The sequence below is a fragment of the Aspergillus clavatus genome, genomic scaffold (genome assembly GCF_000002715.2).
Source record: "Aspergillus clavatus NRRL 1 1099423829795 genomic scaffold, whole genome shotgun sequence".
Classification (NCBI taxonomy): Eukaryota; Fungi; Ascomycota; class Eurotiomycetes; order Eurotiales; family Aspergillaceae; genus Aspergillus; species Aspergillus clavatus.
The window spans coordinates 2,322,653-2,336,395 of record NW_001517104.1 but is presented as its reverse complement, the minus strand read 5'-3'; the positions used below and the strand labels follow the sequence as shown (position 1 = coordinate 2,336,395).

Here is a 13,743-nt window from a genome sequence, read left to right as displayed (position 1 = left end):
TCAAACATATTCACCACCATGCATCTCCGCGCTGTCCACGCTGAAGCACGCATCCCCAGGTTGCAACAATTCGTCCGTGACAACCCCCTCGGCATTCTGACTACAGCCATTAAATCTCCCAACCACCCCCTCCTCCAATCGAGCCACATCCCCTTCGTGCTCGACGTCCCCAAAGAGAATGACCCCGCAAACCCCGGCGTTCTCCGCGGCCACATTGCCAAACAAAACCCACAAGCCAAAGCCCTCATTGAGGCATTAGCAGCACAACAAGCTGCCGGGCAGACCACTCTCGAACTTCCAGACGAGGTCCTCGTGCTCTTCAACGGCCCGCACCACCACTATGTCACCCCCAAGTTCTACACGGAGACCAAGCCAGCCACAGGCAAGGTCGTCCCCACGTGGAACTATTCCGCCGTGCAGGCCTACGGCAAGATCAGCGTGTTCTGCGACTCCAAGGCTGAGGAGACGGGCGCGTTCCTGCAGAAGCAGTTGACGGATCTATCGCAGCATGCTGAGGGCTCGATCATGGGGTATACCGGTGGGGAGCGGCCGAACCCCTGGGAGGTCTCTGATGCCCCGGTGCCGTATGTAGAACTCCTCAAGAAGAATATCATCGGGGTAGAGATCAAGCTTGAGCGGCTGGAGGGGAAGTTTAAGATGAGTCAGGAGATGGGGAAGGGGGATCGGAACGGGGTCATTGAGGGATTTGCCAAGCTGGGGACAGAGCGCGGACAGGGCATGGCACAGACTGTCAGGGAGAGGGGAGAATTGAAAGATCAAGGGAAGAAGGATTGAGTCTTCTGGGAGACTGAGTGTGGATGTTGGGGATTTCCAAATCGGGAAGTGATGATTGATAAGACCACGTGATCTACCGAAAGATCTAGAACCTTATCACGTGCGCATCCTATCTCCATCCTATCTCCATCCTATCACCCTTATCGTGCTGCAATCATCTGGGCATTTGAAATACTCCATGCTTCCCCTTCAATTGACGCATCTCAACGCATCGATATCCAACGCTGCTAAAAAATTTCATCTTTAGTTCTTCTATACATATATCTTAAAGTCTCTTGCGAGGGATCGAGTATGTCGCAGTTGTAGTCAGCATGGCAGGAGATGTATTCCGATGACAACCCCACTTCTCAGATGACGAATGGAACACAAATGATGGAAGCTTGTTACACCTGCCGGCGCCGGCGGATACAATGTGATAGACTCGGTATCCCCTGTGGAAAATGCCGGAAGGGCGGTCTCGAGTGTCATGAAAAACGGCCCATTAAATGGGTCAAGGGTGTTGCCATCCGGGGCAAGATGCAGGGGTTCTCGTATGATCTGCAGGATGTGACTGATGGAGCAGGGAATGCTTTGGTGAAAGCAAATGATGGTAGGCATGATTCGAGAGACTTGAGAGATACGATATCTGATTCCCAACAGGTCTACGGGTTGTAGCTCCAGGCCTGGAAGATGAAGCTGTTTCGAGCTTGGACAAGGTCTCGAAATATTACCTAGATTATTGTATGTGTACCAACAAGCACCTGAGGACTATACTAACGGCACAGATAATGATCGGATATGCAAACTCTTCATCGTCTATGACAGCGACCAGAATCCATTCAGAAATCTCATCTCTCTTGCCCTGAAAGATCCATTATTGCTCCAGGCTGCTCTTGCGCTGGCAGCGAGACACAGAGCAAATGAAGGCCAATCCTTCGATGGTGCCCAGGCCTTACTTCCTTGGATGGGGAATGCTCAGCAGGATGCCCTGGTCTTCAAACACAAGGCCATCCAAGGCCTGTCACAAGTCGTGGGCGATGCTGCGTCGAGCAGGAGTGACACAACTGTTGCCACCATCTTTCTTCTAATCTTCCTTGACCTATTGGAATCGGGAAATGATAGGTGGAATATCCACCTAGGAGGTGCCAAAACGTTAATGTCGCTGAGCAAGTCGTTGTCCCAGGTCAGTGACCCTGGCCGAACAGTACAAGAGATTAGAAGCTTTATTACCAAACAGATCTATCTGTGAGTGCATTTCTGTTGCGCAAGTGGCTTAGTCTAACAGAAAAAGGATTGAAACTCTGGGCGCAACCTTTGTCCGACCCAATCTGCTATCTCGATCCCCAACCTTGGCTGCGGAGGGGATGTCGCCAGATATGGTTGAGCAGTCATTCCTTGGCTGCCCCGACTTTCTTCTCAGCGCTATCCAAACATTCTCAATCAAACGTGATATTCTTGCTACTGCTAGCCAGAAGCCTTTCCCTGAAGCTGCCACGGTGATCTCTGATCTGACGGCTATGCTGGAATCCATCCACAATTTCGATAGCCTCAGCTGGGCCTCAAATCTGCCTCAAACTTCTTCTCCACATGACATCCATAATCTGGCCAACTTATCACAATGCTATAAACTGGGAGCTCTCATCTATGGCCAGCGTGTTCTCGATATTGTGTTACATCAGGACACTTCCCAAGAACATGTTACGTGTGAGCTCTTCTCCGTGATTGAGGCTCTCAAAGATGATAATGCTCTGTTCAAATGTATTCTGTGGCCGATATTTGTTGCAGGATTAGAGTCCGGATTCAGTGTTCAGCACGATCTTGTGATGCAATATCTGGAAAGATTTTGGATCATCACCAGGTGTTTGAATGTGGTCAACGCAGCCAAGATTCTCCAGGCTTACTGGCAAACTCAAACTCATGCAGAAGCTAAATCCTTGAATTGGGTTTTCAACATGGGCCGTCTCGGGGAAGATTGGCTGCTCATATGATGTGGTATGAGAAATGAAATTATTGCTTGATTATTCTTGTTAACCAACATTTATCTCCATTAATTTATAGCCGAAGCATATCCTCTTTTCGCCGAGAATTTAACCAGATTGATACAGTCCCAAGGCACGAACGTGGGGTTCAACATGGTGATGTTGAAAGGAGTGACAAACATGTGCGTATCAGCAATGGCAATAAAGGCTGTGCCTTTCAAGGCGGGATCAGTCTCGAAAGCCTCACTTGCTGGTTGATAGGTATGTCCGTGATTCTTTCCGGTCACCGTCAACTCGGTGTAAGTGAGGGCCAGCTGCAAAAACCATGCCACAAACGTCGGTTCGCCGGTCATTGTCGAGGTGACGTAGCTGTTGTTGGACCCGGCAGCACCGCCAGGACCATCCCAAATGAGTTCAACCTTGCGGCTAGGGAAACTCAGTGGTTCGTACCGGTCATGGGAGATGGTGGGACCACAGTCATAGCCGGTGACGTTGTCGTGGAAGCAAGAGTCAGACTCCGGGATGGTAGAGTTTGCTGGGATCACTGGTGCGGTTGCCGATGACCTCCCAAGGCTGTGTGGTGTTTGCATTGATGCGGTTGGGACTCGGCTGGCCGACGACGTATAGGTTTGGGAACTTCTGCCACACGAGCCGGGTGTTGTTCTCCGGGCAGGGGGAGATGTACTGGGAGGGCAGGGTCCAGTGCCAAAATTGGGAATGCCGGGAGCAAACCAGATGGGCATGGGGTGGAGACCGAGGGGCTGGCGGAAGATGGCCTGCTGCCGGGTCTCGATTGTGTCGGCTTCGACGACCATGTCGCGGCCTCCTTGTAGGGTGGCTGAGCCAGCCCACATGGTGCTAGACTCACCCCAGCGGGTGACCTTGACGTTGAAATCGATGAACTCGCGGACCGTCTTGAAGGGGTAGTTGTACGTGCATTGCTTCGGTGAGGACTCGCCCAGCATGTTGCTCAACAGGGTGGTGTATCTTGCTTCCTGAATCGCCATGTACTCAATGAGTCAGCGATCCTTCGCGGTCAGACCGGCATCGATGGAATCCTGCTCGCCGAACACTTCAAGACCATAATGGAAGAGATCCAGCTTGATGTACTCGCAACCAACTGGTAGTCAAAGTCGCTCTGAACCATGTGAACAGGCAGGGTGCCGGTTGTATCCACGCCGCCGGCAGGCATATAGGACATAGGCATGGGCTCGGTGAGCTTGCCATCGGCGTTGTAGTACGTGGCGGTTGGATTGGTCTTGGCTGGGATGGGTGGCCGCGACGGTAGAAGGATATTGCAAGGCGCCAGTGGTCGTTGGAGTGCCAGTGTAGGGAGAGCTGGTGGTCGATTCTATACCAAGGCAGGAAGTGTGTGGATTTATACCTGTCGAGACTCGAGACGCCACGGCATCTCTCATATTGTTAAGAAGAGTAAAGTTGATCTAAATGCCAGACTGCTTCAGGCACTCCAAAAAGGTATTCCTACTAGTATAATTATCTAGATTGGACTCCTAGACCTTAACTAAGGGAGGCTCAGCTAAAATCGGAAGTAAAATAAGGCAGGATTTTTAGGTAGCTTTACCCTAAGAGGTACGTACAGTAGATAGCTAGAATTAGATAGGCGACATAGTAAGTAGGCAGTGAATCTGATAGGATACTACCTGACCTAGTATCTTATACTATCTAGAAACAAATGGTGCCGTTCCAGGCTACGATTGGCCAGCCCAGATTTAAGCATGATCTCCGATCCACTGGAACTGAAGGTGCCGTTCTCAGGCACTCCTTAGCTCCTATCCCTTAGGTTCGAAACCATCCTTTCCACTTAGATTCTGACAACCAAAAATAAATAAAAAAAAAAAATTAAACTAATACCAGTACAGTACGGGTACTCTGGCATCAACAGATACTCGCCAAGAATGGCTGGCATTGGAACAATCCCGAGTGGTGTGCCAGTTATGGCGATAACGGCAGCAGCACCCCAATACCCCAAGAGCGATGACATGGCAGACTTCGGCGACTTTGTGCGCACTGAGGACGAGGAGCTTGATCTCGAAGAGGTTGTCGAGCCCTGGCATAAGTACAGTATTAAGGAAACCCCACATGTCTTCTATCCCATTTGTGTCGGAGAAGTGCTCGAGGAGAGGTACCTGGTAGAGCATAAACTCGGCTCTGGGGGCTTCTCCACTGTCTGGATGGCCCATGTCTTTACCCTGTTATCCTGAGAACGATGTCCATGGCGACTCGCATGTCTGCTGCCCAGCAATTGCTAAAGGCATTGGAAAATTTACACAAAGCCGGTATTGTACACCGCGGTGAGTGAACTGTGCCTCCCACTCTTCCCTGTTGGTCTGCATTCCAATGGATATTCGACAGATTTGAATGAGAGGAACTGTATGTGGGGGATGCTTCCTCTCCACAATTTCAACAGGAGTGCTAAATACGAGGCACTCGGTCGGCCATTAAAGCAAACCATACCATTTGTTGAGCTCTGGAAGCGAGGAGAGCTTGTTCGTCCCGTTGAGGTTCCTGAGAACCTACGCACAGAGGAATTCTATCTCGGTGACTTTGGTCTGGCGATGAACCTCGGCGACCCCGTGACTCAACACGGCTATCCGCCTATGCAATTTTGCTCCCCGGATCGACTTCATAAGAAAGACCCAAGTTTGGCCTGCGACATGTGGAGTTACATGGTCATCTTCGCAGAGCTCTACCTGGGCTACCCGCCTTTCCCTACCTGGCTGAAAGGCGGAATTATAGCTGGTATTGTCAGATGTTTGGGTCCACTACCTGAGCAGTGGAGGGGCCTTTACACTCACCCCGGAGGCCTTGATTCCTGGTATGATCAGCGTAAAACGCCCGATCCAAATCATGACCTTGCATCAACAATTGCATACTTCCGTCCCGAAGCTGATCCAATTGAGCGAGAGTATGTGCACTCCCTTATGTGTAAAGTATTTACTTACTGTCCAGAGAAACGTCTGACCGCAACACAGCTTCTGCGGGACCCTTCATTCAGAGCTATCATGGACAAATATGGCTGTTGATATTCTATTCTCTTGACTTCCTATGCTGCATTACTGTTACTTTCTTGTCTGCTCTGGATTTCTCTTTCTCTTTTCTTTTCCCCGGCAGTCTAATCTTAAGTTCAAGGCTTACCTAGTTCCAATAAATACAGACTGGATTTACCATGGGTAAGACAGCATGGCGTGGCCTGACCTCAGAGGCAACAACAGTTCCATGTTTTACACAATAACAACAGCTGCAATTACATCATGTTTCCTCATAGCAATTTGATAGAGGCGGAGAATTCTGCCTGATCCTGCAGGCCCACAATTCACGCGGCGAATCGCCCTCGATGATGTATGGATATTTAGCCCAGACCATAACACATGCTTGTTCGGTCGTTGCTGAAGGCGTGTTCCAGACTAGATTAAGACCGCGATGCTATCGCAAGAATCGTCCGAAATATTCCTTTTCTTCTCTCCCGATTTCACACAAAATGGGCTCTCTAACAACATCTTCTCCGGACAAGATCATCCTCCGCAGTGCGGGCGCTGCCAGTGTATGTCTGCTAATTCTGGTTGTACTACATATGCCCCTGGACTACCCGCTGACAGCTGTCTCAGGCCCAAGGATCCAGACCGTCGCAACAAGACCAATATACTCTCATTCTCCCGAGACAAATATCGACAGAATCAGGAAAGAATATTCTCTGCTCTGCTGTCTACGACGGACAGTACGTCTTTGTATTGCCCAGTTTTGCGAGATATGCTCACAACAGCAGTGTAACGGCCGACGTCGCCATTCACGCCCGAGAAAACCTGCCCCGCTTCATACTCGACTCTCCCGATCTGCAGACAGGCCAGTATGAGAACGTGATTGAGAGCGCGACTAAGCAGGAAGAAGCACTACTTTGGAAAGAGTTCAAGGGCGGAAACGAAGTCTGTGGCGAATCCGGTTCTACACTCGCCGTCTGTCTGCTCGATCTCACAGACGGCGTACTGGTAGTGGGCAACCTCGGCGACTCACACGTTCTTCTCTGCGAACAACAGACCAAGAAACCCTGGGAGGTGGTAAGGGTGCAGCAGGTCCACCTTCACAAGAACACAGCTAACCCACGTAATGTGTATGACAAAAAGCACCGCATCACAAAAGCCCACAAACCCGGCTCCCGGACCGAAAGATCGCGCATTGAAGAAGCTGGCGGTGTTATTAACCAGGAGTTCGGCTCCCCGCGCCTCGGCTCCCTGAACATGTCCCGCGCCCTGGGCGATCTGCAGTACAAAGAGCCGCTGATCAACGCGGCGCGGCCGTTCTCGGTCGAGCAGGAGATCGCGGGGTTCAAGGCCGGGCAGGACCAGGGGGATCTGCTCTCGCGGCTGCCGTCGATCGAGCGGCGGGAGCTGAGTCGAGACAGGCAGTATGTTCTGCTGGTCACGTCGGATGGGGTCACGGATGAGATGGAGGATCGGGCGGTTTTGAACCGGGTGATTGCGCATCTGGGGCATGGGCTGGAGGCGAGGGAGGTGGCAGGGAAGCTGGTGACGGAGGCGACGAATAGGCCGCTGAGCGACAATGCGACTTGTGTTTGTGTAGTTATGGATGGGAATGAAGTCGCCTAGGCCGGTTCGACGGAGGTTGTGGTGTTTTATGTGGTAATGGCGTGTTACGATTCATGACTTTGATATGCATGGACTACTGGCTCAATATCTAGCAATATATTAATGTTACTGGACGGTTCTCACTCAGATACATGCTCGCATTCTTGGAGAATATCAAACCAATGGTTTTACCTGTTTTCTCAGCTCAGGCAAGATTACCGTGGATCCTTGTCGCTGCAGGATCCAGATAGATACGGGTTCAATCTCGCTGAATGACCACCAAAGAGGAAATCAAAGCTATACGGCCCCCCCTGGTTGACGGGGGTTCAAGAATAGTAATTAGTAACGGACTTCGAAATTGCATCGGGAGTCGATACGAACAAACTAAGCTGCCGAGTCTGATTATTAGCAGGCACACATACCTAACCAGTCTATCGTGCAGCCGTCGAATCCGAAGTTGCAGTGCCCCGTTGCAGCATCTCGTATTCAGCCATTGTCTGCGACAACGATCTTCACGCTAACCAGACACGCTTTTATACAACGCGAGAAGAAGGACTTCTTTAGCCAAAGCCAATGCTTGTCGCTCTCGACATGCTATTTTTAGGAATGCCGAGGCTGCTTAATCCCAGTTGCTTCTTGGAGCATGCGACACTCGCAGACACGATCATACGAGCCGGGCCAGAGGAAGATCCCCTTCGCTCCGACCTCATCTGTTCCCTTCGTAGTCGATGCAACACGGGCTCAACTGCAATGTCCAATACGAAATTTGGCCCCCTGTTGCAGATTCCAGGGAGGGAACACGAGCACTCATCTTCGAGTCCATCACTGGATACGAGATGAACTCACCTACTGATTCATGGTCGATATGCGGATCGTCGTTCGGGCAGAGGCATACACACAACATGCTCAGGGACATCTATAAAAACCCTCAATCTACCCGGCAAATTGAGTGCTCCATCATCAACAATATCTTCACCCAGCCGTCCAGTCGAACAAGCGAAAAAAAAAAAACAAAGCAAAAGTTCACATCGACCTTTCTCTCCTCTCCTCAATCGCAATGCGTTACCTCCACATCCTCGCTGCTTCGATCGCAGCCATCCTCCCCGTGGTCAGCGCCTACCCCATCACCGGCGACACCGTCAACTGCCGCTCCGGCCCCGGAACCTCGCACGCCGTCGTCAAATCCTACAAGAAGGGCGAGGACGTCAAGATCGTCTGCCAGGCGCCCGGCACCGACGTCAAGGGCGAAAGCATCTGGGACAAGACCTCCGACGGCTGCTACGTCGCAGACTACTACGTCAAGACTGGCACGACGGGCTACGTGACCAAGAAGTGCGACAGCGGCGGCGGGGGCTCGGGCTCGGGCTCGGGCCACGCGATCGTCACTGCCGCGCAGTCGAAGGAAGGACTACCCTATGTCTGGGGCGGCGGCGGCTGCAAGGGTCCCTCGGGCGGCGGGTTCGACTGCTCCGGGCTCACGCAGTATGCGGTGTGCCAGGCGCTGGGGAAGACGATTCCGCGCACGGCGCAGACGCAGTACGACTCGAAGATGGGCCAGCGGGTGCCGCGGGCGCAGGCCAAGGAGGGCGATCTGCTTTTCTGGGCTACTGGTGGTGATTGCAAGAATAAGGTTGCGCATGTGGGCATCTTCATGCGGGATGGGTGGATGGTCAATGCTGCGCGCACTGGGACGCCGGTTCGGGAGCAGGCGATTTGGACTTCGTATGGTGGCGAGTCGATCTGTCCTTATGTTGTGAGGTATGAATTGTTGGGGGTGTTGAAGTAGTGAGCGGAGCTAACAGGTTGCAGGTTCTGGTAAATGGTCTGCGCCTAGACTATATTCGAGATATCGAGATATCGATTGAAACATCGCCTTCACTTCTCATTGTCTTTGCTTATCTGTCCATACTGTTCTGGTTAGATTCTTGACTTTGTACAATGTTGTCTTGAATACAGAGGTTATTCATATGGTCTCGTTTGGAAATGCATCGCTCCAGTGTATATAGATCTGGTAGCTAAGCTAAATACACACACCTGTCGCAAAGTGTGTTTCGGATGGCATGAGTAAATGAATTGATGCAAACCATCTTTAAACCATTCACCACTGGTCCCTTCACAGTTACATATACTATGTATAACTACAGTGATTACACCACAGAAACACCCCACCTCGGAGTTAACAACAGATTATACAAAAGCCGAAGAGTGCATACAAAGCCAGCCACAACAACATCTCATCTCCAATGGCGCCCAGAACAAAGCTGCAAGTGCGCAACCTCTAACCCCTTCTGGCTCATGGTGCCGCCATCCAGCATATCTATATAAGCCGGACAGATCTTCACTCGAGTCTTGCCAGCTAGCTACAACAGCTTTCTCCCCACGATTGATCTTGATCCATCGCCGAAAATGGCTTTCCCATATAAGAAGATTCTGATTCTGGGGTCCACGTCGGGTATTGTCTTCGTTCGCGCTTGAAAGCCAGAAGGACCTTGTCCGCTAACCCCGACAAAAAAGGAATCGGTCTGACCCTGGCTGAACGGCTGATCGCACACGGATGCTTTGTGATCGGAGCCGGTCGGCGAAAGGAGAACCTCGACGCGTTTGTCCAGAAGCATGGAGAGGGGAAAGCCGCAAGGGTGGAGGTTGACATTGGTGAACTAGAGGCGATCCCACAATTTGTCGCGGAGTGCGTACATCTCTAGCCACCCCCTTCCCCCCCCCCCCCCAACCCTCTGGGGGTAGGTTTCTGGATGCTGGTGCCCTGACAACCACCAGTGTGATCAAGTCCCACCCTGACCTAGACTGCGTGTTCATCAACTCCGGGATCCAGCGGCGGTCGGTCTTCAGCGAGCCCGAGAGCATCAATATGGAAATGATAACAGAAGAGTTCGCGGTGCGTCTGAGCAGGCAGTTTTTGCCACAGGTGCACGCAATCTAACCAACTCCCGCGCAGATTAACTACCTGTCCTACCTCTACCTGACGAAGGAATTCCTCCCGTTCTTCCAGGCGAAGAAGGATACGCCGACCGCGTTTATTTTGTACGTCGCCTCCAATCCATCCCCAATCGGAAGGCCAAAAAAAAAAACAAAAAACTGACCAACCAGCACATCCTCCGGTCTCGCGTTCGCGCCGATCCTGCGCTGCTCGAATTACTGCGCCACCAAAGCAGCGTTGCATCACTGGACGCTGGCGCTGCGCGAGCAACTGAAGGAGACGAGTACGAGGGTCATTGAGATTTTCCCGCCCCTGGTACAGAGTGAGTATTCCCAAGGGCATCACATTACATGAATGTAGAATCGAAATCGGAACTGGAACTGGAACTGACAAAAGCTCAGCCGAGCTGCACGATGCGAAGCACCAGCCGGATATCACGGGTGGAGGGGGTATGGGATTGCCGGTGGAGGAGTTTGCGGACGAGGTGTGTATCCGTCGAGCGGGGAGTAAGTATAGCACAAGACTATCAGGCTGATGGGGGCTACAGACGATGCGGAAGCTCCTGGCGGGTGACGACCAGATCCCCGTTGGGACCGCGAATATTGCGTTCAACAGCTGGGAACAGCAGCGGCAGCAGCAGTTCCATAAGACGGTGGAGATGATGAAGGGGAGTGGGTTGTGAGGGGTCAGTGTTGTTGACGCGTTAGGAGGAGCCAGGATAAAGCTTTGATTGCAACTTCAGTACAATGCTTAGGAGTGGTATATTGTACATACAGGACCTAAGCCCAGTTATCAGTTGATACAAGGATGTGATACTATTTTCGAATCACATCCCCCAATTCTCCCGATCCAGTACGCCCGCTATCTTACCCCAGTCAGACAGCCTGATCACAATGAGTGTTGGAGATTAGATAGATAGTTATTCGCATTGATAAACGGCTGAGGTCTGTGCGTTTTCTCCTTTCAGTAGTCTAAGCAATATATGGTTGGCGGGAATGCCCGGTTTCTACCTTGGAAGGGCCATACTTTGCCTCAGGGTAATGCTGGGTGGAGGGAAATGGGAGGTGAAGGGGAAGGGGAAATAGATTGATTAGTCTATGGATGCTTGATGGATGGGTGCCGGTCTGGTGGATATGTAGAAGCCTGTATACCCAGTGCACAAAGAAACAAAACGAAGCCCTGAATCTACGGAGTAGGTGTTTTGGATAACCAGTGGCTCAATGGTGAAAGATGCTTTGGCTCACTTGACTCCCTGGTACCCATGATTCGATGCCAACAGGTATCAAGTTAGAAGAGCGTAAGTTTTATCGTCACTGGCCCTACAATATGCACAGCGATAGTTGCCTAATCTCAGAGTGCAAAGACTCATTGCGGCGCATCACTTTCGAGCATATTCCTCCGAACGAGGTCAATCTCCGCCTCAGCAAAGCCCAAGAACCTCAGATAACCTCCCGCGCCCCCATACGTCAGATCGATATAAACAAGCAATGCCCGCATCACCTCCCTCGGCGCCAGAAAGTGCTTGTCGATATCCACCTCCGCAAGATCCTCGAAGATCGGGAGACCGAGTACTCTCGCTCTTTTATCAGACACAAGAGGCTCGATCTGTGTCTCAGAGCGGTGGTAATCCTCGATAATGTCTTCGTCCGGGACACCCAGCAGCTTGAGCAGAATGCCAACAAACACCCCGGTCTCATCTTTCCCCAGATCACAGTTCACAAGGAGCGGAGAGGTAGGCTGATCGCGAATATGGGCGAGGATTTCTCTATATGCCGCGCCGGAGACGACGCACAGATGCTTATAGATCACCATGAAACCCGTCACCAAATCTTGGGAGAGGCTGTGGAAGTGTTCCAGCAGGGGCTCTTGGCTCGCTTCGCTGTCCATCGTCGCAACGGTCTGCATGGTGAGGCCCTCGACCGTCTGAACGGTTGTGCCAAATCCCGACCCTGTACCTGTGCGCAGGTTGAAAATGGTCTCAATCCCGTAATGACTGTGCAGGGTGCGGAGGCCGGCTGGAGAGACGTTGCTCAGGGTGGCCGAGCGGAAAAGGAAGTTCTTTCGCACGTGTTGTGTGGCAGAGACTCGGTTGCCTCCGACATCGCGGAAGTTGAATAGACCTAGAACCTGGGGAGGATCTGTTGCTCCTGGATTCTGCGCTCGGCCGTACAGCCTGTCTCTCATAGCACCGAGATGGAGAGTCTTGGTCATTTTGATGGAGTCGTCGGGGCAAGGAACAGGGAGCACCTTTATCCCGTTATTGTGTTACTCCTATCGTCCGTTGTTATAGTCCTTATGGCTTCAAGAAAGTAAGGCTGGCCAAGTTGGAGGTTCTCAGAGCCGAATCTGATACTGGAATTTGGGTTCTGGGACAGCCGGGAAGGGATGACGCTGGGCTGGACGATGGTGGTTACACAGAGTCAATCATCTTCATATCTCGTTTCTATTGTATACAGGATGGTCGTCAAACTATGGTAGCTTTGAACTGAAAGATGTTAAAATATAGCCTTGTCGTCGAGGTCATCTTGCAGTAACGGGTGTGTTGTCTTCTCTGGCAGCAGACCAAACACCAATCACGCGTGCAGGATTTCCGATCTAAATACAGTAAAGATGCGAGATGAGGCAGCCTCAAATGTCAAATTATTGGATATAAGAGGTTCTAGAAACCGTTGGATGGACACTCTCCTTGCCTCACTTTGCTGGATAATCAGCTCCCCGATCTCGATGGCAAGGGGGCATGTACTATGGGCGTATAGAGTCATCTGTTGCACAAGTATATTTATAAATTGAGACAGTATGGACTTTCACTCCCATATATCACACGGAGGGGTACTTGCTCGGATGCTAAGTGTATAAATGAGGTATTGATCTCTCTTCTGTGTGGGGACGCAGAGCTGAGTTCTGATACTAAGCTGAAGTCCTCACGATGATGGTGAAATTATATCTGAAATAGTATCTCCGCAATCAACAGCTTTTACCTAGCCTTTTCCGAGTCAACCATGAAGAAGACCTTTATCTTGCCTCGATAACGCAACAGTGGGAGCATGTCTTTGCCCTCCTATGCAGGGAGTCGTCCGGCCACACACTTTGGTGATAGGGACTCCTACACATATTATAGTCATTGCATTTTCTTTGAAACCCTACCAAAGACGTGCTTGGCGAGCCTGAGCTAAGTGGAATGACTACTTGGTCAGGCAGTATGAGCGTTCGACTACGTCCGCTTGAATGGTGTCGGTACCAAGTGTCAATGTGTTCGAGATTTCTCCTATCCATATCATTACAAGTCCGATACAAGCATTTAGTTTAGATGGAGGTAGAACAAGCTTTGAGCTTACGATTTACCTTGCAACCGACATCTTATAACAGGGAGCGCTCTAGCAGAAATGTTCCATGCTAGCCTTGAAAAAGAGACTCACGCATGCACCATGCATGGTGCGAATTCAAACAGCATGCT

The 13,743-nt window shown here is 51.2% G+C and overlaps 8 protein-coding genes across 8 annotated transcripts, besides 1 other annotated feature; 6 read left to right on the top strand and 2 right to left on the bottom strand.

Moving 5' to 3' along the window:
- Positions 1 to 18: 18 nt before the first annotated feature.
- Positions 19 to 795, top strand: ACLA_016780 (FMN-binding negative transcriptional regulator; the record flags this gene model as incomplete). Its single annotated transcript, XM_001274657.1, has 1 exon — positions 19 to 795. The coding sequence occupies one exon, from the start codon at positions 19 to 21 to the stop codon at positions 793 to 795; it is 777 nt and encodes a 258-aa protein (XP_001274658.1).
- A 106-nt stretch (positions 796 to 901) lies between these two features.
- Positions 902 to 931: a microsatellite.
- Positions 932 to 1,146: 215 nt separating this feature from the next.
- ACLA_016770 (Zn(II)2Cys6 transcription factor) lies at positions 1,147 to 2,762 on the top strand (the record flags this gene model as incomplete). The annotated part of the gene is made up of 4 exons (XM_001274656.1): positions 1,147 to 1,384; positions 1,435 to 1,519; positions 1,618 to 2,019; positions 2,066 to 2,762. 4 exons carry the CDS (start codon positions 1,147 to 1,149, stop codon positions 2,760 to 2,762), a joined length of 1,422 nt encoding a protein of 473 aa, XP_001274657.1.
- Positions 2,763 to 2,821: 59 nt separating this feature from the next.
- ACLA_016760 (putative stress response protein (Rds1)) lies at positions 2,822 to 3,760 on the bottom strand (the record flags this gene model as incomplete). Its single annotated transcript, XM_001274655.1, has 1 exon — positions 2,822 to 3,760. One exon carries the CDS (start codon positions 3,758 to 3,760, stop codon positions 2,822 to 2,824), a length of 939 nt encoding a protein of 312 aa, XP_001274656.1.
- Positions 3,761 to 4,669: 909 nt separating this feature from the next.
- ACLA_016750 (protein kinase domain protein) lies at positions 4,670 to 5,797 on the top strand (the record flags this gene model as incomplete). The annotated part of the gene is made up of 3 exons (XM_001274654.1): positions 4,670 to 4,896; positions 4,977 to 5,065; positions 5,127 to 5,797. The coding sequence occupies 3 exons, from the start codon at positions 4,670 to 4,672 to the stop codon at positions 5,795 to 5,797; spliced, it is 987 nt and encodes a 328-aa protein (XP_001274655.1).
- A 455-nt stretch (positions 5,798 to 6,252) lies between these two features.
- ACLA_016740 (PP2C family serine/threonine-protein phosphatase) lies at positions 6,253 to 7,375 on the top strand (the record flags this gene model as incomplete). The annotated part of the gene is made up of 4 exons (XM_001274653.1): positions 6,253 to 6,315; positions 6,380 to 6,489; positions 6,538 to 6,826; positions 6,893 to 7,375. The coding sequence occupies 4 exons, from the start codon at positions 6,253 to 6,255 to the stop codon at positions 7,373 to 7,375; spliced, it is 945 nt and encodes a 314-aa protein (XP_001274654.1).
- Positions 7,376 to 8,411: 1,036 nt separating this feature from the next.
- On the top strand, positions 8,412 to 9,140 carry ACLA_016730 (C40 family peptidase; the record flags this gene model as incomplete). The annotated part of the gene is made up of 1 exon (XM_001274652.1): positions 8,412 to 9,140. The coding sequence occupies one exon, from the start codon at positions 8,412 to 8,414 to the stop codon at positions 9,138 to 9,140; it is 729 nt and encodes a 242-aa protein (XP_001274653.1).
- A 620-nt stretch (positions 9,141 to 9,760) lies between these two features.
- ACLA_016720 (putative NADP(+)-dependent dehydrogenase) lies at positions 9,761 to 10,971 on the top strand (the record flags this gene model as incomplete). Its single annotated transcript, XM_001274651.1, has 7 exons — positions 9,761 to 9,806; positions 9,869 to 10,040; positions 10,130 to 10,247; positions 10,308 to 10,393; positions 10,460 to 10,611; positions 10,691 to 10,773; positions 10,837 to 10,971. 7 exons carry the CDS (start codon positions 9,761 to 9,763, stop codon positions 10,969 to 10,971), a joined length of 792 nt encoding a protein of 263 aa, XP_001274652.1.
- A 683-nt stretch (positions 10,972 to 11,654) lies between these two features.
- On the bottom strand, positions 11,655 to 12,500 carry ACLA_016710 (tyrosine-protein phosphatase; the record flags this gene model as incomplete). Its single annotated transcript, XM_001274650.1, has 1 exon — positions 11,655 to 12,500. The coding sequence occupies one exon, from the start codon at positions 12,498 to 12,500 to the stop codon at positions 11,655 to 11,657; it is 846 nt and encodes a 281-aa protein (XP_001274651.1).
- Positions 12,501 to 13,743: the final 1,243 nt, after the last annotated feature.